We start from the raw sequence: 25,348 nt of genomic DNA on the forward strand, positions 1-25,348 counted from the left end.
CCTAGGTTACCATTAAACTACTTTCTCTCTATATAGAGTTGCCTGTTCTGGGCTGTTCATATAAATGAAATTGCATAAGTGTTTTTTGGTGTCTGACCTCTTTCACTTAGCATAATGTTTTTAAGGTTCATGCATGTTGTGGTATTTACCAGAGCTTCGTTCTTTTTTATGGATGAATATCATTCCATTGTATGGATAGACCACATTTTATTTATCTGTTCATCAGTTGATTGACTTTTGGGTTGTTTTGGCTGTTAAGAATAATGCTGCTCTGAACGTTTGTGTACAAGTTTTTGTGTAGATATATGTTTTTATTTTTCTTGGATATATACCTAGGAGTGGAATTGCTGGATCATAGGATAACTCTGTATTTAACCATTTGAGGACTAGTCAGACGGTTTTCCAAAGTGGCTGCACCATTTTACATTGCCACCAGTAGTGTCTTACTCCACATCCTTGCCAACACTTGTTTTTATCTCTTGATTGTAGCCGTCCTAGTGGATGTGAAGTGGTATCTCTCTCTGGATGAAGAATGACATTGAGCATCTTTTCATGCTCTTACTGTCCATTTGTATATCTTCTTTGGAGAAATGCCAACAAAAATTGTTGAGTGGAAAGAGTTCTCTGTGTATTCTAGACACAGGTTCCTTATCAGACATATGATTTGTAAATATTTTTTTCCCAATCTGTGGCTTGTCCTTTTATTTTCCTAATGGTATCTTGCGAAGCAAAAAAGTTTAATTTTTCTGTTCAGTTTATTTTTTCTTTTGTTGCATGTGCTTTTGGTGTCATATCTAAGAAACCATTGCTTAATCCAAGGTCATATTAATTTTGTTTTATTATTATTATTATTATTGGCCACGCCGTGTGGCTTGTGGGATCTTAGTTCTCAGATCAGGGATTGAACCTGGGCCCTGGCAGTGAAAGCACAGAGTCCTAACCAGTAGACTGCCAGGGAATTCCCTATATTACAGTTTTATTTCTTATATTTAGTTCTTTCGTCCAATTTGAGCTAATTTTTGCATATGATAAGGGGTAGGGGTTCAAATTCATTCTTTTGCATGTGAATATCTAGTTGTCCCAGCACCATTTGTTGAAAAAACTATTCTTTCTCCCATTTAATTGTTTTAGGTTCCCTGTCAAAATTCAACTGACTGTGAGTGTAAGGGTTTATTTCTTTACCAGTTCTATTTCACTGATTTGTATGTCTAGCCTAATGCCAATACCACACTGTCTTGATTATTATAGTAAGTATTTGAAATTGGTTAGTGAGAGTTCCCCATCTTTGTGCTTTTCAGTTTTATTTGTTTTGATTTTAATTTTTAGGGATTGTGTTCTTAAAATTTAATTTTTTACTTATATAAAATATTAACACAGTCCTAAAGTTGAGTCTACAAAACAAGCTACATTCAAAGAAGTCTAGTTCCTGTCCCTATCTCCTCTACCTTGTTCCTTCCTTGTTCCTATAGGTAAACATCTTGTTTAATGGCTTATTTGTCTGTTTTTAAAAATAGAAGCACATACGTGTATGCGCATATCTCTATATGTGTGTGTGTGTGTTCTTATCTCCATATTTTCTTAGATAAGTGGTAGCATACTACTTACTCTTTCCTCCACCTTGCTTTTTTCACTTAACAATATATTCTGGTGATTACTCTGTAGTCGTATGTAGAGATATTTCTTGTTTCTTCTTACAGATTGTGTGAATGTGCAGTCATTTATTCAGCCAATTCTTTATTGGGATTACTTCTAGTCCTTTGCTATTACAAATATTTCTCTTGTAAATAGCCTTCTGCATATGTCTTTTTATATTTTTGTTAGTGTATCCTTGGATAATTTGGAAGTGGGATTACCGGGTCAAATGTGATTTTGCAAAACACCCCTTCTTTGGGGTTGTGCCATTTTGTCACCCCACCAGCATTGTATGAGGTGCCTGTTTTCCCATAGTCTTGTTATCAAAGCACGTTATTGAACTTTTGTATTTTTCCCATCTGATAGGCAAGAAATCATGTCTTTGTGTGGCTTTAACTTACAGATGTTTCACGAACAAGGTTGAACATTTTATTTTTCAATATGATTAAGAGTCAGTTGCATCTATTGCTTTGAACTCTCATAGCTCAATCCATTTTTACAGTGGTTTACTGGTCTTTATTATTTTTTAAAGATCTGTATATATTGGATGTATTAACATTCAGTCACTGATGGATCAATGCTGTGGGTAGCTGTAGTTTACTGGGCTGAGAGACCTTTTGTAAGAAAAAGTCTGGATTCATGGTTTTGATCTTTGACTGCTGACAGCTTTTAAGCCTCCCTTCTACCTCTTCTGCCCCACATGTGGCTCTCAGGTGGATCTGAAAATGGCTAGAGAGACCAAGGAAAGGAGGCGTGTTTGGGGTTTCTCTGTTGCTTGGGGGTGGGGCTGGGGCGAGGGTTCCAGCTCACTGTTTGAACTTCTGTCAGCACCGAAGGAGGGAGCACCTGGCTTGCTCAAGTGCTCCTTCTCTGACCTCGTTAGCCATCATCTTCCCTGTGGGTGCCACCCAACCACTCTGGGACACCGTGGGCGGACAGTCTCTCTCTACTGTGTGAAGGCCAGGCCAGGTCTCTAGCTGTGGGTTTGGGCCTATTATACTTTGAAGAAAGGAGATCAGGAGGGAAAAAGAAGAATGAAATTAGGGGAGAATGCCTTTCTATGTATAAAATAGCTGGCAAATGGGCTTTCAAGACATTTCTGACAAATGTTTGACAAGGCAAGGAAGCTGCATGGATGGCTAACAGTCCTGTGTCAGCATTATTTCCAGGATGCTCTTGGGGAGAAGGCTCATTCGTTTATAGGGTACTTTGTCTTTGATCCTTCATCTATCAAAGGAAAATAAGTCTGCCTTAGGGTCCAGTATAATCCTTTGTTTCAAGGCCAGTTAGAAGTCTCGTGATGGCTAAGGAAAGATTTTTGACTTTATCAGTTTAGAATAGTTTAGGGCTTTGATTTGAGTGTTCTTTGTGTTAGACTTGAGGCTTTTGAATTGTGAAACTGTTTTGAGAGCAGAAAGCATAAAAATTTCAATCTCAATAAGGATTGGGTCTAAACATTTTAAGTGCGATTGGGACTTGAAGCTACGTTACATGTAAAATGAAATGATTACCTGATTTCCATTGATATTGGTAAATTTGCAATGAATAAAGAAAGTAGCAAGAGGTTCCTGGATACGATTCTTGAAGAGCCACCAAGAGATCTTAAATCTCACTGAAACGCTTTCTCAAGATGTCTGTCTTATCTCTAGTATGATGAAATTAATGGTGTTAGTTTTTCTTCTTTTTGCTGTTTCCTACCATGATCGTGTATTACTTTTGCATCCGTTCATTTAAAGTGCTTGACAGAGTTTTACTTTGATAATTTTGATAGTTATCTTTTGAATTTTTAGTAAATTTTGCAGATTTTTGGAAATACAAAGAAGGAATTCATATAATTTTCATGTCATAATAAGTATTATGTCGTTAGTTCTTTTGCCCTATTCTAATTTACATACTCTTTTAAAAGCCGTTTGTATGTTGCTTTTAGCCACACAATTCGTAGTTGCTTTGATGAATAATTGTTATATTTGTGGTTATATGGTAGGAATTGCTGAATGAAAAAAATGGTGATTCATTTACATATAAACATAAAAGCTGCTCTAGATAAGTAATTCATGATTTATTTAAACAATGGCTCTTGACAGGTTCTGTGGCCAAGAACTTCTTCACCAAATCAAAGCTTTCCATTCCAGAGCTCTCCTATATATGGTAAGTACTGTTAATGCCTCATAGTATCATACTGTTATCCATAGCCATCCCTTAGCTCCTACTTTTGCATTTTAAAAATCTAATCTTTTGAATTTTTTAAAAATCAGACTAAGAGAATGAAAAGAACTTAGATTACTGTTGCTTTGAAGATTAAGTAAGTTATATGAAAAGCACAATGAATAGTGTCTGGCACATACTACGCACTGTTTTGGCTCTTATTTAAAAAGCAATTTCCTAATTATTATCCTCACCTAGATAGATGCCTTTTCAGTCTAAGCAATTGTGTGAGCATATGAGAATTTCCATCCTGTGTGTTTTATTTTCAGATTTTTCTACTTGATGTGGTGTAAGTGACCAGAGAACCTTGAAAAGCTATTCTTTATAATATTTTATGAGGCCAGGTGAACAGAAGTTCCACAAATATTTTGGAATTAAGTTAAATTTGACTCTTCTCGCTGCCTCTGAGCTTCGTAAATTTGGCTGGTGTTTATCAGCTGGGCCCTGGTTCAGACTCGAACATGTGGCATGCCTGGTGCTTTGCTGCTGTGCCGGCTCCATCACCGGCACCAGAAGGGCTGTGCTGGTTGGTCCAGATGGCTCTGTTTGCGTTTATGAAAACGCTCCATACCTCTGTAAACTCCCGGCTGCGTGTGGGCTCTTCTTCCTCAAGACCGGGTGGGAGACCACACTGTGATAAATATATAATTAAAGTATTGGAATATTTATGTAAAACCTTTTTTCATGAGGATTTACAAAAAAATTATAATAGAGTTTAAAATTGCTTGTCATGTTTTGTGCATCATATTGGAAAACTATTCTACTGACACTTGTGAATGCCACTGTATCTGGGATCCTGAGCTGAATTTTGGTTTTTCGGCAATATATTATAGCATTAAGAAAAAAAAGTGGCAAGCCTGATTAGGCTTTAAAGCTAGGAAAAAAGAGAAACTATCATTTTGTAAAGAATACAGTCTGTTCTGGCAGAATTCCCAGTCTTAACATTATTGGCATGAGGGTTTTTATCTTTTTGTTGAGACATATCCATGTCAGCTTTGTGGGATTCTCTCCACCCAGTGTTTGAAACAGTTCCCTGGCTCCTCACCTTGGGGAGCTGGTGCTTTCTGAATATTCAAGGGGGACAAGGATATGAAGGGTCCAAAGGAAAGTTCCGGAGCTTACCTTCCGTGGTTTTTCTTTCAAATAGTAACCCCCTTTCTACTATGATTGTATATGCCTTCTCGCTCTGCTTGTCCTAACACAAGCGTACTCGTCTCTGTACACCTAAGAGGCTGGTTGAGCTTATGGGGTCTTAGTTACTTTGGCAGATAGGCCTCTGCTTTTCAGTGGGAAACAACTGACTGAAGCAAAGATAAGCCTTTTCAAGCCTCTCCCTTTCTTCCTTTCTATCTCATCTGGTTCCAGCCTTCCCTAGTTGCTAGTTTTATCTGAAAACATAGTTCAGTCAGTATTTACTGAGCTTACTTGTGTTTTCCCAGGAGGGAATTCTCAAGCAAAGTTTTGATACAACATTTGCAACTTGAAAAGTTCAAGGTTTTTCCTTAAAGCTGAGAAATGAAGTGCTTGTATCTGAGATTGGGTAACTGAATAATGGCCAGGACACCAGTGAAAGGGCAGGGCCAGCCCTTCCTCTGACTGTTTTGAGCACCAAGTCCGGGGCTGTTCACACAACTCATTTACTGAATGAGTGTCAACTAAGTGTGAATTGTGGGCATCCTTTTCCTTTTCGTCCCATAGTTTTTTTTTTTTTTTTTTTTTTACTTGTGTAGTCTGTTGTAAAACAGATCTATTGGAGAATCTGAAGAATTTCAATTTTTATTTATAAAGTGCCACTCATGCTAGTGGTGTCGATTTTTCTTCCTCCGTGTGGGTCCCTGAGATTTTATATGGGTTTGGGGACCCTGCAGGGCCTCCACCAGAGAGCCTGGGAGTCATGTTTGCATGTTTGAGGCTGAGTAACTTTCCCTCTGAGCCCCGTGTTAGGCGCTCATAACATCTGTTATCCTTAGGGAATTGAGCGATGCTGACTGCGATGGAGCCCTGAGCCTGCCGGAGTTCTGTGCTGCGTTTCATCTTATTGTGGCCCGGAAGAACGGCTACCCACTGCCTGAGGGCCTGCCTCCAACTCTGCAGCCGGAGTACCTGCAAGCAGGTAATGCCTCATCATAAATCCTAAACCTTAGGCATTTCCTTCCAGACTTTGGAAGAGAGTTTTGTCCCTTAAGATGTTGTCCAGACACTTTGTGGAGTCCTTTGTATATACAGTTACTGTTCATTAACTGATATTAGACTCTCACAACTTATAATGTGAGTCATAGGGATGATCTAGCAAATGTGAGTCATTTTTTATCTCCATTCTAGTACTGTCTGGATGGATTTGAACCAAAGTCACTAAACCCTTTTATGAAAATTGTGGACCAGGCAACTACTGAATCCCCAGCTGATAAAAAATTAGGAGGAAGATCTTCCTGTAGAGCCAATGCTGACTTACCATCTTTAGGGCCATCCCGGTGTCCCCGAGTGGCCTTGGGCAACGGAATGGACTAGGAGTCTTGTACCTAATGAAAAAGTTTAAAAATTACATGCAGTGAAATGTATGAAAGGCTCCGATCTTAAATGTACACTCGAGTTTTTAAAATATGTATCCACCCATGTAACTGCAATCAGATATAGAACATTCTAGCATGCCAGAAAGTTAGAATAGAGCTCTCTTTGTCTTTCTCATTAATAAAACAGTTACCCCCAAATCCTTTGGATAGGAAAGAGTCATGGTGAGTCCAACCTTTGTATTAACTTCTTTGGAAGATTGAAAAAATTAATAGTGTCTCTTGCCCTTTCAAAGGTAGTGGGCTGATTTCTGATGTGAATTCTATTATTCACAGAAGTATAGCCTCCATCGAAAGGGTCCAGAAATAGCTGGTCCTTTCAACAGCCTTTCTCACTTTTTAGAGAGGGCCTCTAAAACATGAGAGCTTAGTCATTGATGATTATTGGCAGGAGGGAACCAGTGTCTAAAGAAAACGTGATTAGTCATGAACAGATCATAAATTTCGTGGTTAGATCTGGAAAGGCCTTAGATTATCTTGTCTTGTCCCCTCCTCATAACGACACTAGATTCAAAGTACCCAGTGACTTATCTAAGTCAGTCTTCGGGTCTCTGACTCTTAAATAAAAAGTCTGTCATTCTGTGTTAGGTAGTGACGGGGTGGAGGCTCAACCAAAAGGAAGAGACTAAGTATGTGGCTGGTGCCAGGGACTGGTGAACATGTTGGGGGAAGCATGACCCATTCTGGGATCTTGCCCAGAGGCCCTCAGAAAATGTACAAAGGGGAGGGTTCAGAGAGCAAAAGCTATTACTTGTTTCAGAGCTTGGACTTTGCTAATAGCAGCTGCTTCCTGACTCCAGCGGTCTGTAACTCCAGCGTGTTCCCCTTCCTTACAGGCTGGGGGAGACCCTCAGGGGTCCCCAGGAACTAGTTTGCAGTTGGGCAGCATGACACACTGCTCTGTTTCCTCTTTAGTGTCTCTCTCTGTGTCCCTGTCTCTGCCTCGCTCCCTCTCCTCCCTCTCTTTCCTGTTTGGGGTCTTGAGGAATGCTGTTTCCTTGTTCTTATGTGGTGTGGCTATGGAACCTAGGCTGGGTGTCATGACTTCTTATTTGAGGAGTCACTTTGTAGGTGTTCAGGTGTTTCACGGAGTGTTTCAAAAGTCACTGATGAAATTTTTAAAGGTCTGAAAGCCCTGAGCAAAAAGTGTATTAACAAAAGAGAAATAGCCTCTTGATTCCTTTACTGCTGCAAATGGCTGCTTTTACCTTGCTTACGCAGTACAGGGGAGTCTAAAAAATAGAGCCTCAGTCAAGAGCATCTCCCTTTATTTTGAATGAAGTCCACCCCCCATTTCTTTTTTTTTTTTTTTTTGGTTTAATTAATTTATTTATGGTTGTGTTGGGTCTTCGTTGCTGCGCGTGGGCTTTCTCTAGTTGTGGCGAGCGGGGGCTACTCTTTGTTGCGAGATCAAGTTCTGGATGCTAAGGCTATAGTTGATGTACTTGAACATAAGAGGAAAGGAAAGAAGGTAAAGAAGGTGGTATACCATCACTTGTGCACTGATAAGCCTGACATACAGTGTTTTCAAGGATATGTCTGGCCAAAGCAGACTCTCCCACTGCGCCACCAGGGAAGCCCACCCCCCATTTCTTAATGGCCTTTTATGGAGCATGCATTTATATAGAAAGAACTGAAGAAGAATCCATCATATACCCTTCAATTAAACAAAAATTGCACATCATTTCCAGAGTTTGTGGGATTAATCTTAAATAATAATTAAATAGTTCTAACAAAAACCATGAGAGACCTCATAAAACCCCTAAGGGTTTAGTAGTTAACTTTTAAATGGTTTATCAACCTTGTTGATTTTTGTATTTGGTTCAAGAAAATGGCCAGAACTCTTTGGGTCTTCTCTGTGCTTTTTAATTTTTAAAAATAAATTTATTTGTTTTATTTTTGGCTGTGTTGGGTCTCTGTTGCTGCGAGCAGGCTTTCTCTAGTTGCGGCGAACAGGCTTCTCGTTGCAGTGACTTCTCTTGTTGCGGAGCACGGACTCTAGGCACGCGGGCTTCAGTAGTTATGGCTCGCGGGCTCAGTAGTTGTGGCTCGCAGGCTCTAGCACGAGGCTCAGTAGTTGTGGCGCAAGGGCTTATTTGCTCTGCGGCATGTGGGATCTTCCTGGACCAGGGCTCGAACCCATGTCCCCTGTGTTGGCAGGTGATTCTTAACCACTGTGCCACCAGGGAAGTCCCTGCCAATCTATTTTTAACATTTGACTCAAAAAAAGTTTTTAAACATGGCATTAAAGTTTTGACTTCTTAATAGCTGGTCTTGACAAATTTGATTTGTAGCTTCTGTTTACTGTCTACCCCAGTTTGCTTTTCCTCTTTGGAATAATGACAATTTTCCTAGTTGTTGAGACATTTTTTTTTTACTTACTTTGTGACAAAAGTGGTGAAACAGAATCTGTTTCTAAGAAATAGTGTGAGTGTTCAGTGTTAGCTTACCAGGTAGGATGGTTTTTCTTATGCTGATCCACTCAGCTACCCAGCTAACAGCTGCTGTCACTATACTATGTTGGAAGAAACCCATAATGTGATTATTTCATTGTTATAAATCAAGAAGAACTTGTGTTCTTATTTTTGTTATTCCTGCTAACCAAAAGAAATGAGTACTTCATAAAGCTTTCTTCGGCACATATCATTGTAAGATCTTGTCTATTTATTTCCAGTAGTAAAAGCTAAAATGAAGTATTTCCTCAGTTAATGTTTATGGTATTCAAACTATCACCATAGTTACTGCCATTTTAAAATGCTGCTAGTAGCTTAGTTGAAACTGAAGTATTGTGATAGTGATGCTTAAGGTGGAAAATTACTTCTGTGTTACAACATGAAATGCTGACAGCATGGACCTTCCAGCAGGAGTGCTGGCAGTTCAAGTCCCTGCTCTTCATTTACTGGCTCTCTCACCTTGACTAAGGTGCTTACCTTCGCTGCTCCTTAGTTTTATTGCGTGTAAAGTGGGCATGGCAGAAGTACTAGCTTGTATACTAAAGAACTTGAAATACTACCTCAGCGTGATTAGTGCCATCTCTCCTATATAGGAGCTGGCTGATTTTGTTGCTCTGTTTACCAAGCACAGAAAAGCTGCTAGGAAACAATGACCACCATGACTATAGTATATATTCTTATGCATTCTTTTTGTTTCTTCTTAGCCTTTCCTAAGCCCAAGTGGGAGTGTGCGTTATTTGATTCTTATTCTGAGTCAGTGCCAGCAAACCAACAACCCCGTGACTTGAATCGGATGGAGGTAAAAGATCTTCATATGTTAATAAGTAAGGATGTGTGTACTATTAAATCCATTAGCTGATTGTTCTTTACAAACCCTGGAAAATTTGCTTTCATAACGATTTCTCTTAATACTTAGTACTTACTTTAGAGCTCAGCATTTCAAATCTAGACACCAGATACATCTATAATTTTTTTTTTCTCTTTTCCCTAAAACTAGATTTGGTGAAAAAAGCAAAGTAGCCTCTTGACCTTTTAGAGGTGAAATTTAGGTATAGCCAAACTAAGCCAGGAAAATGTAAGCCAGGTTATTTACTTTAACCCGAGCTTTAATTTTGAAGTAAACATTGTAAAGTTGTATTTTTAGCAGCTGATTATTAACAAGGTGTGATGAATCAGAACAGTTTTGAGAGGAGGTTTGAGAACTGTATATGAGGACCCCAGATCACATTGAAAGCTGCCTGATTTGGATGATCCTCAGGAGAAACCCGAAGAATTCCTATAACGTTGGGCCACTGATGCAGGGGCTTAACTGTGTGCTTTAGGGGTCCTTATGGTTATTGTTAATATCAGCACTTTCGTCACCATCACCACCATTATGATTGCTGTGATGACAACTTATGATATCTGCTGTTCCCACCCTGAAAAAAGTCTGGAAATGTTTCATAAATGGAGGTTTGTTCATAGGCTCCTATTACAGTGCTCCGACGTTGCAAGATGATAGAAGTCAAAGGCAGGATACAGGGCCATTTAAAAAATTTCTTGTGATTGTGTGTGATTATTTATTCTTTCCCACAAGGCTCTCGTGCCTGTAGTGCACGTTGTGGATGCCATCCTCTGCTCTTCTCTGAGCGAATCAAGCCTGCTTCTGCTGCGCCCCCTCTGATAACATCTCTCTTGGGCTCTCTACTGCTCTTTCTTTGAGTCGTAGCCTCCGTGTTCCTTTCCTCAGCAGATTTCTACTCTTGGGAAGGAGATAAAGTGATTTCAGGTGGAGTGATAGATGTGCATTCTAAGAGTTTTGGCTTTTTCAATTTCTTTTTCTGTAGAATGTGTATGATGGTGAAGCAAGTATGATTGTCAGTCACTTTTCCCAGCCCTCAGTGTACTCTGGGGTTGCTGACAGTATATGGAGAAGTTTGTCTCTCAGGCCAGGACAGACATCTCTACAACTGTCTTATGCAGTTGCCCTGTTTTATTTTTTGTTTGTTTGTTTTGTTTTGTTTTTTGTTTTATTAAAAAATTTTTTTTTGCTATGGGTACCCCTGCTTGTGTAAAATTATGTTGTTGTTAGGTGATTTACTAAAAACGTCATAATTCACATTTTTTCTAGTTAAACATTTTGTTCCAACTTGCCATGCTATCAGATGGTCTTTGCTTTTCCAACAGAGATAAATAATGCTGTTTTTTTTTGGAGAAATTAATTACTGACTCATGTTGCTGTTCTTCATGTACTCACTTATCATCTCTAAAAGGAAAGGAGCAAATATCCAGGTGTCTGTGAAGCCTGGAAATGGAGATATTTTAAACACAGGAATGCATGCTTGGAGTTTATTTTATTTTATTATTATTATTTTTGGCCATGCCACGTGGCTTGTGGGATCTTAGTTCCCCAACCAGCGATTGAACCTGGGCCCTCAGCAGTGAAAGCATGTAGTCCTAACCACTGGACTGCCAGGGAATTCCCCATGCTTGGAGTTTAGATAGATCTTGGTACCAGCCCTGTGAAGGATGACTCCATAAAGGTGTTTGTCGTGAATGCAGCTGTAGCTGAGTCAGGTCTGGAGAAGTTTGCTCAGCAGTACATCTTTTTCTAAAGACAGCAGAGCTGTACCATGTACTTATTTCCATCAAGAATTAAAGATTATAATTTCAGGGACACTTGTCTTTAGCAGTGCTTCTTAGATTACTGGATTTCTTTCTTTTGTAAACAGGCTTATTGAGATATAATTCATATACTATATTCATCTAAAGTATACAATTTGTATAAAGTATACAGTGGATTTTTTTATATTGACAGTTGTTGTATAAAGTATACAGTGGATTTTTTTATATTGACAGTTGTGCAACCATCACTATAGTCGAATTTTAGAACATCTTCATCACTCCAAAATGAAAGCCTGTACCCATTAGCAGTCATCTACTGTTCCCCGCTTCCCCCAGCCTCTAGTAATCATTAAGCTATTTTCTGTCTCTGAATTTGCCTATTCTGGACATTTCATATAAATAGAAACGTAAAATATGTGGTCTTTTGTGACAGGCTTCTTTCACTTAGTATAATGTTTGCTTTTGATCTTCCAGTTTTATTGAGATAGAGTTGACATATAGCACTGGATAAGTTTAAGGTGTACATACAGCAAAATGATTTGGCTTACATCCATCTTGAAATGATTACTTTGTTAAGTTTAGTGAACATCCATCATCTCACATAAATACGCTATTAAAGAATTAGGAAAAAAAATTTTTTCTTGTGATGAGATCACTTTGTGTAATGTTTTAAAGTTCATTCACATTGTAGCATGTATCAGCGCTTCATTCCTTTTTATTGCTGAATAGTATTCCATTGTATGGATACTAACACAATTTTTGCTGGTCCATTCTTCAGCTGATGGACATTTGGGTTGTTTCCCCTTTTGGGCTGTTAGAAAAAATGCTGCTGTGAATGTCCATGTACAAGTTTTTGTGTGCACACATGTTTTCAATTCTCTTGAGTATATATTGAGGAGTAGAATAATTGGATCATATTGTACCTTGTGTTTAACTTTTTGAGGAATTCACAAACTACTTTCCAGAGCAGCTGCACCATTTTACATTCCTCCACCAGCAGTGTATGAGGGTTCCAGTTTCCCCATATCCTTGTTAACATTGGTTATTATCTGTCTTTTTGATTTTAGCCATCCTAGTGGGTGTAAAGTGGTATCTCGTGGTTTTGATTTGAATTTCCTAATGACTACTGATATTGAGCATCTTTTTGTGTGCTAATTAGCCATTTGTATGTCTTCTTTGGTGAAATATCTATTCCTACCCCTTGTCCATTTATAAACTGGGTTCTTTATTGAGTTGTAAGTGTTCTTTATATATTCTGGATATAAATCTCTCATTAAATGTATAATTTGAAAGTATTTTTCTTTGTTTTTCTCTCCCTTTCTTGATAGTATCCTTTGTAACACAAATATTTTGTATTTTGATGAAGTTCAATTTATCTAATTTTTTTCTTTTTTTGCTTGTGCTTTTGGTGTCATATCTAAGAAACCATTGCCTAATACAAGATCATGAAGGTTTATTCCTATGTTTTCTTCTAAGGGTTTTATAGTTTTAGGTCTTACATTTAGATCTGTGGTCCATTTTGAGTGAATTTTTATATATGCTGTGAAGAAGAGGACCAACTTCATTCTTTATTTTTATATGGATATCGAGTTGTCCCAGCATCATTTATTGAATAGACAATTTTCTCCCACTGAATTGTTTTGTACGCTTACTGTAAATCAGTTGACCACAAATTTAAGGGTTTATTTATGGATTCTCAATTCTATTCCATTGAGCTATATGTCTGTCATTATGTGAGTACTACAGTGTCTTGATTACTATAACTTTCTGGTAAGTTGTTCTTCTTTTTCAAGAATATTTTTGCTATTCTGGGTCCCTTACATTTTTATGTGAAATTTACGACCAGCTGGTCAAATTCTGCAAAAAAGCAAGAAGGATTGCTTCAAATCTGTAGATGGATTTAGGGAATATTACCATCTTAACAATATTAAGTCTTCTGACCCATGAACACGGGGTGTCTTTCCTTTTATTTAGATTAAAAAAAATTCTTTCAACAGTGTTCTTTTGGATTTCTTTTTATCCATATTTTCTACTCCTAAATTATTTTATTCTGCTAAGGATCTGGATTACAATCCACGTGGGACAAGAAAATGAAAGAAGGGCGCTGTTGAGATACATTCTCTGTTCTAAATTACATCTGGAGGCTTCATTGTAATGCCAAGAATGACTTGCCTGTGGATGGCTAAACCCTAGATCAGGTTACCACCAAGCAGTATTCTAACTCCATTCTTTGAAACAGTTTGAAAACAGAAGTATTGCTTATGTCTCTTGGGCTGTTCAGATTCTGAGAGGTAAACCAGTTAACCTTTTGGAGCACCGGCTAACTCCAGGAATTTACCCTACTTCTTTAAGTTTTAAAATTTATCTTTATTTGATTTTTTTAACATGTTTAAAATAAAAAGAATATCAAAAGGCATATAGTGGCAAGTTCTCTTATCCCTATCCCCACCTACCAATCACCCTTCAATTTTTATATATCTTTCTAGAATGTGTTTACATATATATATCAACTATGAATATGTATTGTCCTTTAATCTTATCAGAGGACAGAGTCCATGTTAATTGAGAGTGTAGAAGAAATTATAGTAAGTAGATTTTACATAGAATTTTAAACTAATCAGTACTTGATCAATTTGGGTATTCATCTTCTTAGTGTGAGGACTTCTTCCTTCAGTGAGTTAGCAGAAAATTTTGTTCTGCTCATCAGTAAAATTCTCTTATTCCATGACAAGGAGGCTGTTTGAATCAGGGTTGAACACCCGCTACATAAGAGATCCTGGCAAATACCCATGTGATGGGGCCACTTGTCAGAACCTCTCTCTGCTTGTGAGAAAGTACCTAGAGCACAGGTTTGTTCTTGACTGGAGTCGTGGGCAAATGCTCCACAACTCTGGCTGAGTCCCACACCAGATTGAGATATAATGTGTGGTCTATACATGTACTTCAATCTAAGTCATTATTTTTTCCCTCTGTGTATATAAATTTTTCAATACAAATTAACTTATACCCCACTAGAAATCTAAAAAATAAAATAGTATTAAATGTCAGGGTTTATGGGAGACAGAAATATTGGCAAGATACATAACTTTTAAAAACATTTGCATCAGATGTGCACATCACTTCATTTCCACTCCAACCCATATTATTAATTTACTTTTCTTTTCCAAGAAGCTATCTATTAAAGACATGGCTGACTTTCCTGTCCCTACCCAAGATGTGACTGGTGATGACAAACAAGGTATGGAAAGAATGAGTTTTCTTCCTTTAGGGACATTTTACCTATATATATTTTTAATCTACTTCTCTTGGAGTGGCTGGCTTCTAGAGCATCTGAGGACTGTTCTCTGTATATGAAAACATTTGGATGGATTAAGTAGTTCCAGTTGCTGTGACGAAACTATAGTTCATAAAGTGGTAACAAGACCTTGAGTGTCCAAAGCCCTTCAGTTATGACCCTGTGCTCACTGCTGACCCTCAGCCTACTCCAACACCTTTTATTGGAATCTGGTCGTACTAATTAGGAAATGACTAGAAGCTGAACGGTTTGTGAGCATAACATCTTGTGTTGGCAGATGTGATCCCAGAATGTCATTATACATGCACATTTGTACACAGGTCTAATCCTCGAGGAAGTTACCTTCTGGAGAGAGTTTCTATCCCTGGGCTTTATTTTCTGTGACTTTGTGGGTGTTGGGTTGTGATGATTTGCTTATCTTACTAGACGGGTGAGAGCAGTGCAGCACGGTGTTCTGTGTTACAGCTAGCATCAAGCACAGGGATGAGTTGGCCTGGGACTTATCTAGAAGAGCAGGAGGAACACCCCACCTCCTGCCATACTTCTATATAATGCTTTATAATCTATCAGGTCCTTCCTCATGCACTGTATTATTCAGTCCTCACAAAATGGAATGGAGGCTGGTATGTTTTATCACATAAAATATAGAGATGAGTAAACTAAAGTTCAGGCAGTATGAATTATTTGCTCAGTAAGAAAAAGAGCAGGGATAAGAACCAAGATTTTCGAATTCTCAAGCCCGTATTCCTTCTATTATCTGATATTGATTCACTGCCCATAAATGAAAGGCTTATCTGAAGGGACTAAAAATCAGTGAAGCTATTTCAGGTTTTGTTATCATGACCTGCCATGGATGTAGCTTTGTATGGGAGTTAAACATGAAAAATGTTTCCCATTAGGAAACAGTAATTGCATGCTCTCTTTGTCAGTATTTGCTCAGGAGAGGCAGGCAGACCTAGATGTTGTCTGTGGCAGCAAGTACTCTGATTACCGTCTTTACTAGTGGGTCTTAGCCTTGACTACCCATTGGAATAACCTCGTGAGCTCTAAAAATCCTGAATCCTGGCTCTCACTCTCAGAGAGATCCTTATGTCTTTGCTCTGGATGTCAGGAAAGAAACGGGGAAATTTGATACTTCCTGGTAATACTCCTCCCAGCCACTAGAGGCACTCTCTCTGGAACATTGAAAATACCTCTGTTCTCTGTAGGAGGAGAACCTGTTACCATAGTTTAGGAGACTTTTATTGTTTTAGTAAGTGCTACAGCAACTTATAGATGTTTGTAACACCGTTTTCATAAGTGATGACTAGGGTTTCTTTGTTTTAATGTAATGTGTCTGAGACATAAATTTTTTTTTTCTTTACTTTTCCCTCTCTTGTTCTTTAAAAACAAAATGAAACACTGCTAGCTTTGAAGAGTGCTACGGATGAAGCCTTACCAAAGGATATGTCCGAGGATTCAGGTAGGAGAAAACCAATTTAATATATTTTTAATGTAATAATTTCTTAAACAAACAAACAAACCAAAACAACCCTGTAGTTTCAGTGAGAAAACTGGTACATCTGTGATAGTATATATATATATATATATATATATATATATATATATATATATATATATATATTTCTGTCCAAATATTTGTCTTGTGTTTTATTCTAAGGAAACCTTTTGGTTTCTTTTTTACTCCTCCCCTCTTCTCAGGTATGAGAAGAGGGTGATTTCTTTTTAATTTCTGAATATAGGTTTCACTGAAAGGATTTCTCAGTTTGAATCGAGGGTCTCATTGTCACTAAGTATAAAATTGAGAAGGCTTGGATTTGGGAAGATTTCAACAAGCCATTGTGATTTCTGCGTAGAGTAAGCTGATGGGGTGGATTAATGGGAGGCTCACAGGTGAAACTTTCCATTTCCAAAGCATAAATCTCAAACGCTTTCATTATGCTTCACCACCAAGAAGGCAGGTAAATGTGCTTACACATGGAGTGGATTCCAAGGAGAGAAATAAAAGTCGTATTTGCCCAGGTTCTTGGAGAGTCAGAACTGTGTCTGGGAACCATGGAGATGGTCGGGCCTGTGGCCTCAGCTTTCTCGACAGAGCCATCACTGAACCAAGATGAACCTAGCTGAGAACAAACTGGCTAGGGATGGCATTACTGTTTGGAGCTCTGGTTATGAGCTCATGAAAGAACTTGCTGCTTTCTCTTTTATTGTTATTTCTCTTAATATTTCATAAGTAAATCATGTTTGTTTTGGTTAACTAGCTATCATCCAGGCTTTATTTTTTTAAAGTTGGAACAAAGGAATCAATATACATCGAGGCTTATGCTACAGTACAGTATTTCCCAGATACTAAGTTCATTTAAGGTTTAAAAGAGAGAGGGATAGAGGGAGAGAGAGGGACGGAGGGAGGGAGAATGAATATGAACGAGAATATATGATTGATTGCAGTGATGAGGCCTAAGAATCTGTATTTTTAGGCAGCCCCTCCCTCCCAGGGGGTTCTAATGTTCAGCCTATTTTGGGAACCACTACCTCTAGAAAGCGACGTTAAGAAATAGAAAATTAAGATCGTAGATCAACTATGACTCCAAAAGTGGTAGGAATTCTCAAGCCTAGTTTTGGCTTTTGGAACTGATTCAGGTTCCTTCATCATAGGCGGAAATGCTCTATTTGTGTAGGACAGTTGCCTGAGGTAGGTACTTTCCGACTCTAATTTCTGGAAATGAAGTGGATACATCCTAGTTTTTGTAAACTTCATGTTATGGTATCAGTAAAAGTTATTTAAATTTGGAGAGTTAAATTGTGCTTCTCCAGCAGCCTTTTAGGCTAATAACTCTTTCTATTTTTTCCACGAGCATTACGTGTTCTCTGGGGCATGAGCTTTAGATGTCATTTTCAACATTCCTTCATTGAATGGGGCATGGCATCACCAGACAGAACCTATCAGGGTGTGTGTGCCACAGTACGTGAAGTATATCTGAATTTGTTTCACATTCTGTCTGGGAGCATGCTATGTGGTTTCTGATTTGTTCTTTCCTTTGCTGCCCTTTCTGGAGTGGATATGAGGGAATCCCTCAGCTGAAAACGTATTTAATACCCTCTTTTCCGGGGAATGTTTGGATTCCTAGCAGGAGACACAAGAGTTTCAAGGTGGTGGTTTCTAATTCTGGAAGGCTGTCCGTGCCATGTGGGCGGTTCACCTCAGTTGAGTTGCCGCCTCCTGGAGAATTAAACTTTAGGCTTGCCCTCCTATCCTGTTTCTGTTTCCTGGAAAGATGACATGCCTGGAGTGTTCCAGGAAGTTCTCATTCTTCTTCCCTCTGCCCAGCTCAGTGAGAAGCTGTGATCTGCCTGTGGACTTCTGCCTGGATTCTGATCCAACCTGCCCTTGTCATTTTTGTGGATATTCACATGCTCCAAATGCTGAGTCTGACTTTCAGGGGCTTGGAGGCTGATGGAAGACTTAACTAAAATCGTGTTCTCCAGCTTTTTCTGATCTCGAACCTGTGGAAGCTTACCAGCCCTGCCTGGGATCTCATTTCCCTCTTTTGCTCTTCCTTCCACAGTGGGTGGTGATAACCATGATAATAGTAATGGTGGTGAAGAAAATGTGGTGGCTTACAGATGGGATATGGGACTCTGTCATCAGGGAACGCGGTATTCCTTGTTACATATTTTTCTCATAGACCCTTACCCTTTTAAGTACTGAACATGTACATATTAGTGGAATCTGATGGATTTCTTAGCTAACGGCACATTCTAGCCTAATTCAAAAGGCTATACTGCACCGTGGCCATCTTTTTCTGTGTGTCTCCAGGTCCTGCCGAGGGCGTCGGGCCTGCTCGCCCTCATGCTGTAGTCTTCTGCCTGCTGTTGGTGATTCTCACAGCTGCCCAGTTGCTGGCAGCCACCCCTTGGTGTCTCCTTCCATTCCCTGCACCCACCTACACCTCCCGTGCTGTCCTAGAAGGAACTGAATTTCAAAACCAGATTTCTAAGCATGAAAAATTAGGAACACCCTACAGCAGTAATATGTTGCAATTCTAGAATACATTTAAATTTTTAAAGTGCCTTCACTTTCTTATCTCTCTGAGTGAGAAAGGGGCCTCATTTTTATTATCTTCATTCTGTAGGTGAGGAGACTGAGGTTCACAGAGGTCACAGCTAGAGAGGGTCGTGGCCAGGAGTAGCCCCTGGACCTCAGGACTCCTAGCCTGGTGTCCACGGCTCAGCCACACCCATCACGCCATCTGCCTGCCTGTCTATCTCTCACCAGCAGAGTTCCCCGCTCCTTCCACACCCATCCCTCCCCCGACACAAAGACAAAGATAGTGGCCCTGGACAAAGGAAGTAACGGTCACCGCGGTCTGGTTTGGGGAACAGTGTTTTAAAATGGCTGAGACTTCTGCCCACATATTTCTGGGAAGCAGTGGGGCCTGAGAGAAGCGGGCTGGAGCCAGCCATGGGCGGCCTGCTTGGAGGGTGGCCCTCAGCCCCGTGGTGAGTGGTCCTCGCACCGTCCGCCCAGCCCCCAGGTAGCCTGCTGGGCTGGAGGAGAGGCTGGCTCTCTTGGGCCGCCATCTTTTGCCGCCAGGGGGCTGGAGCAGGGGAGGTGGTTGTCCATCTTCGTGCGGGCGCACGAGACTGGCCAAGGCAGGCTCACACTGCTTGGGCCTCCCGTGCTTCTCGGGGCTCCGGCAGCATTTCAGTGGTTTGCAGTTAAAAGGTGCCCGTGTCCTCACTCCAAGAAGCCAGAGCGCTTCAGTTGGGAGAAAAGCACGTCTTCTATAGCTAACTGAAGCTAAGGGGACGTGTGCTGTTAGTTTGCTTTGGGCCTTGTTAGCATCTCAGCTCCACATTCTGCCCTGCTTATCCAACCCAAGGAGTTTAATGATGGTCAGAAATCCAGCATGCTTCATACCAAGGAGGGGTTTTATCTTTGGAGTAATGTTAAAGAGGATGGCATCATGCAGTGAGACATTTTCATTCCGGAAAAATTTGTGCAAGCAGTATACAAACTATATTCTCCTTGCTCCTAGTTAGTAGCACTTTTTCTTTGAATTTTTATGACATTTTTATGATGAAAAATTTGCAACGTTTGCAAAACCTTAGCACAGCTAGTGGTTTCTAAAGTTGTCTTCCACAGAGGATTGAAAACGTAAAAAGAGGATTAATGTTTTTGTAAGTATTTCTCATTACTCCCAACAGCTTATGATGGGAAAGTAGGCTCCATATGTGTTGGTAGTGAGCAAGCTAGTTCATGATTTAAATTGGAGAAGGAAAAGTTGTATGGTTGACAAAATATTTTAATGATTTCACTTCATAATATTCTCTCTGCGATTTGGGACACAAGAATATTTTCTTATAGGAAAAGCTGCGTAGATCATTTAGACTTAACTGTGGGACTTTGATTTCTTGTGGTCATGTGGTCCTGGTGGTGTATTTTAAGAAAATCTTAAAATATGTAGCCCAATAGATTTCTTCCTAGCCTTCAGGGGAGACTGGTTCAAAATCTGTTATTACTAGGCTATCATGATAGACCAAGAAACCCTCAAGTCTGAACCCATCATTGTATAAATAGATAACCTCTTGAGAGAGTTGTCTTTTAGGCTGGAATTGGTTCATTAATCAACTTCGATTTGAGAATGGCTTCATGGCTAAATGCTCTGATGAAAGGAAAAATACGTTGGTTTTTCTTTCTTTTTAATTGTGCCTTTAGCTTTAGAAATAAAATTATGGAATTGCAAAAATGTGGAAGCGGTCAAGTTTTCCACACAGATACCTGTACCTCATGTTTACCTGTTGATGTGTTCTGTACTAGCCCAGGTGCTGCTTAAAACCTGTTTAACTGCAGACATGAAACCCAAGCAAACAACAACTAATCTTTGTTTCAGCCACTCCTAAGGATTCCAACAGTCTCAAAGCAAGACCAAGATCCAGGTAGTGTTTGTTTAACTTCTGCTTGAATGCCCTTTGTGCCATGTCCCTGACTAGAAACAAACCTCCCAACCCCAAATCTTTTGCCTTCAATTTGAAGCTTAGGATGAGGGTGAGTTCACTCGTCATGAGGGGCCTGACTGGAGCCCGCAGTGCTGCTGGGGAGGCGCTTAGTTTCTGGGTTTGTTGGTGCTGGGAGAGGGGCTGCTGCTCTCCAGCCACCTGACACAAAGAAGGGGCAATGTGATGTGACCCTGTTGCTGCAGGATGATAACGAATAGGGGGAAAGTAGCTTTGGAAAGTGGGAAATACCATTAAAAGGTAACTAACACTGAAATGTCCTGTCATGACAAGGTGAACACCAAAAAATAGGAAGTCTGGGGGATAAAATCTAGAGTAAGGAACTAAAATGCTTCGGCAATTTCAGTGCAGCTCGAAACTTCACGTAAGCAGTGTTTGTGGACTGTTTCATCCTCTTAGAGCCTCTTTTCAACTTCACAGTTTTTAAGTCAGTAGAGGTTAGTAGAAGAGGGAGAGCCAGTAAGGCAGTGCTGTGGTTGACATCTGACATCAGAAGGGAGGAACAAAGAGAAATACAGACTCTCATAGAAATACTAGAACCTCAAAGAGGGGAAATGGTGTTGAGACTGCTCTTTACCAGTAGACTGCAGTGGGAGACAGGATGCTACGTGTGTGTTTTCCAAGTTTTGCTTTGGCTCTTAGTGACTTTTTTCCTCCTTTGGCTGCTAGATGTATTCCTGAGAAAGTGAATTTAAATCTGATCGTATTTTGTATGCTTGCAGTATTGCCAATTTAAGGAGCTCTCGTCTCCTTGTAAGTCAAAGAGTTACCCCTTGTAGAAGGTACAGATATCTGTGTTCATATTTTTTAAAATAATAGGTACACTAATTCATTTTGGTAGGAAAAGAAGTTATAGTTCCTGTTTCTCTCAGTGGCCACCACATTTGCTCATCCTGTTTTTGAAGGATGAATGGATCTTTTACAGGTTAGTCCATGCTGGCTTTAGGATGTAGGAATAGTAACATTTATCTGCCTTCATAGTAGGCAAACCCTTCTCTGAATGGCAGAAATTGAACCTCACAGTTTTTACTTCTGCTGGCTTCCTCTCAAAGCGAGTGAAATGACAAAATCTCAGTCACATATTCTATTATTAATATCTCTGCTAAATTTTATATACTATTCTTTTAGGGATTGGTCTCTTGGTCTAATTTGGATGTTTTTATTTTCACTGCACCCAACTGGGTCCTTACTGAGACCGTGAGAATTAAATTATTTTAATCCTCCTTTTTAGAATAATAAAGCCATGTAGAAATGTAAGGGAAAGGGAAATCACCCTTCTAACACTGCTACATTCATCATTTTGTTGATTCCCAGCACATTTATGTTTTAATTGGTTGCAGTCATAGTTTTACTGTATCACTTATTGGATATTCATTTAACTTTCCATATAAAAATACAAATACGCAGGTTATATATGGAAGTAAAATGGAATAAGATGTAGTATGAGATTGTGTTCTCAATTATATGTATGTGTGTAGATATACACACACACACATGATTTATACATGTACACATTATTTTCTCTTTCTTGAGTGAAAAATGTCACTAGAGCTGTATCTGACATAGAAAGTTCTTTCTAGCTGGGGTCTCTAATTTCCTTTTTTAATCAAGAGTTCCCATTTGAAAACTTTGTTGTCCTTTTTTATGGATTCCCTTTTATTCTGGTTGAAAGGATCAGAGCACCTTCCTGCTAGTTCCTGCCTGCCTTTGCTTTGCCTGTCTTGCCAGTTGTGTTACAGGGACCACCCCAGAGCATGTCACATGCCATTACGGTGGCTTTATTAAAGATTGCAACCTTGCATGACAAAAAACCTCTGGACTACCACAAAGAAACCTTGAGGAAGTTATTCAGGAAAATAAGAACTTGCTATGTCAAAACCAGCTTTACCAAGAACTGAAATTGCTTAATAGTAATGGATAGATTCTAATTTCCTGAGTGCCAATGTAATAGCTAAATACCAAGGCACTTTTCTGAGTTTAATTTATCTGTAGGACACATCTCTGATCAAAGGTCATTTTCTTCTTTGACAGGAAGTTAGCTCAGAAGCTGAATAGAACAGACATAAGATGTACACATGAGCTTCTTAGAAAATCATATTGGGAATTCATCCGCAAACTTATTCCTAAGCGATAGAGTAATGTACTGAGTTGAATTAATTTAGAAAATAAGTAGGGCTCTAACATATAGTCTAGCTGTGCCCCAAGTTTTCTTCCCTGGCTCATAGGCAGGCAGTCTCAGAACATTTTAAAGATATAATTTAGAAACTGAGACTGGAATTTGAATGAAACCTATGTAACCTTCTAGCTATGTGACCTTTAGCAACTTACTTAGTTCCTTTTTCATTAAATGCCGTGAATTGGAGTTATAATCTCTGAAATTGCCTAGTTAGCTCCTGTCTTGTTACAGATTGAGAAAGAAGGTTAAGAGGAGGCTTTTGCTTTGAAAATTTCCCCAAACCTGTATTTCTCATGGTAAGACAACCAAGGCCCTCAACCTGACTGATGTGTGTTTTCCTCTCCTGAATTTCATTTGTGGCATATTCCGTTGAACATTTGATTCTTACTCTCAGCTTATCTGTCCCAGTTCCATATGTGCCGTTATCACGTTTGCATGTAAACAGGAGAAGAGTTCTGCGGTCAGTTAATACCATGAAGCCCTTCTATTAAAGTATGGAAGTACCTAAGTGGAAGGGTTTACGTGTTATTAACAATTCCAATCGAAATGGATTTGAATTTGCAGAAAGCATTCCCTCTGGGGTAAGTTCAGGTCTAAGGTATAATAAGAGCAAAGAGGTTAAAAAAGGTTGTGACTCAGGGTTGGGGGTTGGGCGCTTGTTGCAGCTGGTGTGGTATCCAGGGGGCAGCACCGTGCCTGGCTGCTCCGGAAACTCAGCAAGCCTTGGTAGTCGCTTTGCCTTTTGTGGGTATTTTCTGTTTCAGCCCAGTTTCAGAGAGTAAAGCTTTGCTGTCTGCCTTCTGACCTTCCCTTATTTTGCTGCAGATCCTACTCTAGCACCTCCATAGAAGAGGCCATGAAGAGGGGCGAGGACCCTCCCACCCCGCCACCGCGGCCACAGAAAACCCATTCCAGAGCCTCCTCCTTGGATCTGAATAAAGTCTTCCAGCCCAGTGTGCCAGGTGAAGTGCCCCTCTGTGCCCCAGCCCTTTCCTTTCCTGTTGGAGTCATTGGATGGGTGTCACTACAGAGGCCTCTGTGGGTCCAGAGAACGAGCAGACCTGGCCCGGACGGCCTTCACGTGGCTGGCACATAGATATCACATGTGTCTGGAGTCTTGCCCACACTTGCTACGGACCAGGAATTATGAAATTCTGTACCCAGAGGATGAAAATGCTTCCTCCCCAGACAGTGCACTTTGTGGCCAGGGTCTTGTTCTCTGCATCGTGGTGATTTGTGTCCAGGATTGCCATCTGTGATTTCCTCAGACGCTTATGCCGTTCTTCTGTGAAAGGTCTCGGTGGTCAATGCCTGGCCAGAATTTTCTGCATTTTATCCTTCTGGTGAAGATCCTGTGTCCTCCAGGCTTAATGCTTAAGGGGCTCTGCTTTCTAAATCTGACTGATGGTTAGGTGTTTAGTGTGGGCATCTGGGTCAAGGGCTCCTTCAGTTGGGCTGCTCTGGAGCTTCTGGGGATGGGACTTGCTCAAGGCAGCTGCTGTACAGCTGGGCTGGAGGCGGGGAGTGTGGGGCAGCCTGTCTGCTCCCCTGGCTCCCTGTGAAGAGGAGCTGTCCTCCTGGGAGCCTGCGGAACCGCAGGTGCTAGCCATGCCTTCACATGAGTGAAGGTGCTAGCGTACAGCTGCTGTCCCAAGTGTTATTTTGGGAGGCGCAAGGGCCTTTCCACTGACTAATGCAGGCAAGCTCTAAATACAATGATTTCCTGGAACTTTTTCTGTATCTCTGTGCATTTTAAATCAAGCCAACCTCAGATGCTAGTGATTTGCAGATGATTATCTTTTTTACTAAAGCAAGGAAAGAATCTCCTTGGCTCACACATGAGCATGACCCCTGTGTCCCGGCAGAGCTCAGCATGTTTTATTTGTTCTAATAAAGTACTCTCCTCATAGTAAACTTATAGATTGTTTTTTAATATACCGGAATCAGGAACTCTCTATGAAATTTGATTCTCTGCCATGAGTTCATCAGATAAAAATTTGTCTTGAATTTTCCCCCATTCTTTGATCCAAATTCTGGCATAATTTCATGTAACTGGTATTTGGGGTGGGAGTAGCCACGGATGGTGATGCTATAAAAATTTCACGTGGCTGGTGGATGTTGACCTAGAAGATTTTTCTGTGGACACATGAAGATTAAAACAATCTGGGCAACCATCTCCATACGTTTTCCTTGCAAGGAGAGAGGCTGGCAACATGCCCCCCTCTCTCAGGCTGTGTCTCTCTCCCCACGAGGAGCGCCAGCTATGCTGGAGAATGGACGGGCCGTGGCCTTTACCACGTAGCACCCTTAGAGTGGGAGAGAGAAGACTGAATTTGGAGTTCAGCTCAGCTGCTTATTAACTATCTGATTTTCAGCAAGTGGCTTAATCTTTTCTGCC

At 40.1% G+C, this 25,348-nt stretch overlaps 1 protein-coding gene across 2 annotated transcripts in view; it reads left to right on the forward strand.

The window, feature by feature from the left end:
• Window positions 1-25,348, forward strand: part of REPS2 (RALBP1 associated Eps domain containing 2) — a 231,222-nt gene that overhangs the window by 111,789 nt on the left and 94,085 nt on the right. For both annotated transcript variants that reach the window (XM_007454850.1, XM_007454849.1), the window contains exons 7-13: window positions 3,717-3,780; window positions 5,808-5,950; window positions 9,562-9,656; window positions 14,630-14,699; window positions 16,165-16,218; window positions 20,651-20,696; window positions 23,776-23,912. In XM_007454850.1, coding sequence (XP_007454912.1) covers window positions 3,717-3,780; window positions 5,808-5,950; window positions 9,562-9,656; window positions 14,630-14,699; window positions 16,165-16,218; window positions 20,651-20,696; window positions 23,776-23,912 — 609 coding nt within the window. The remainder of the gene's footprint in view (window positions 1-3,716; window positions 3,781-5,807; window positions 5,951-9,561; window positions 9,657-14,629; window positions 14,700-16,164; window positions 16,219-20,650; window positions 20,697-23,775; window positions 23,913-25,348) is intronic.

Source organism: Lipotes vexillifer, unplaced genomic scaffold (genome assembly GCF_000442215.2).
Source record: "Lipotes vexillifer unplaced genomic scaffold, Lipotes_vexillifer_v1.1 scaffold586, whole genome shotgun sequence".
In the NCBI taxonomy this organism is placed as follows: Eukaryota; Metazoa; Chordata; class Mammalia; order Artiodactyla; family Lipotidae; genus Lipotes; species Lipotes vexillifer.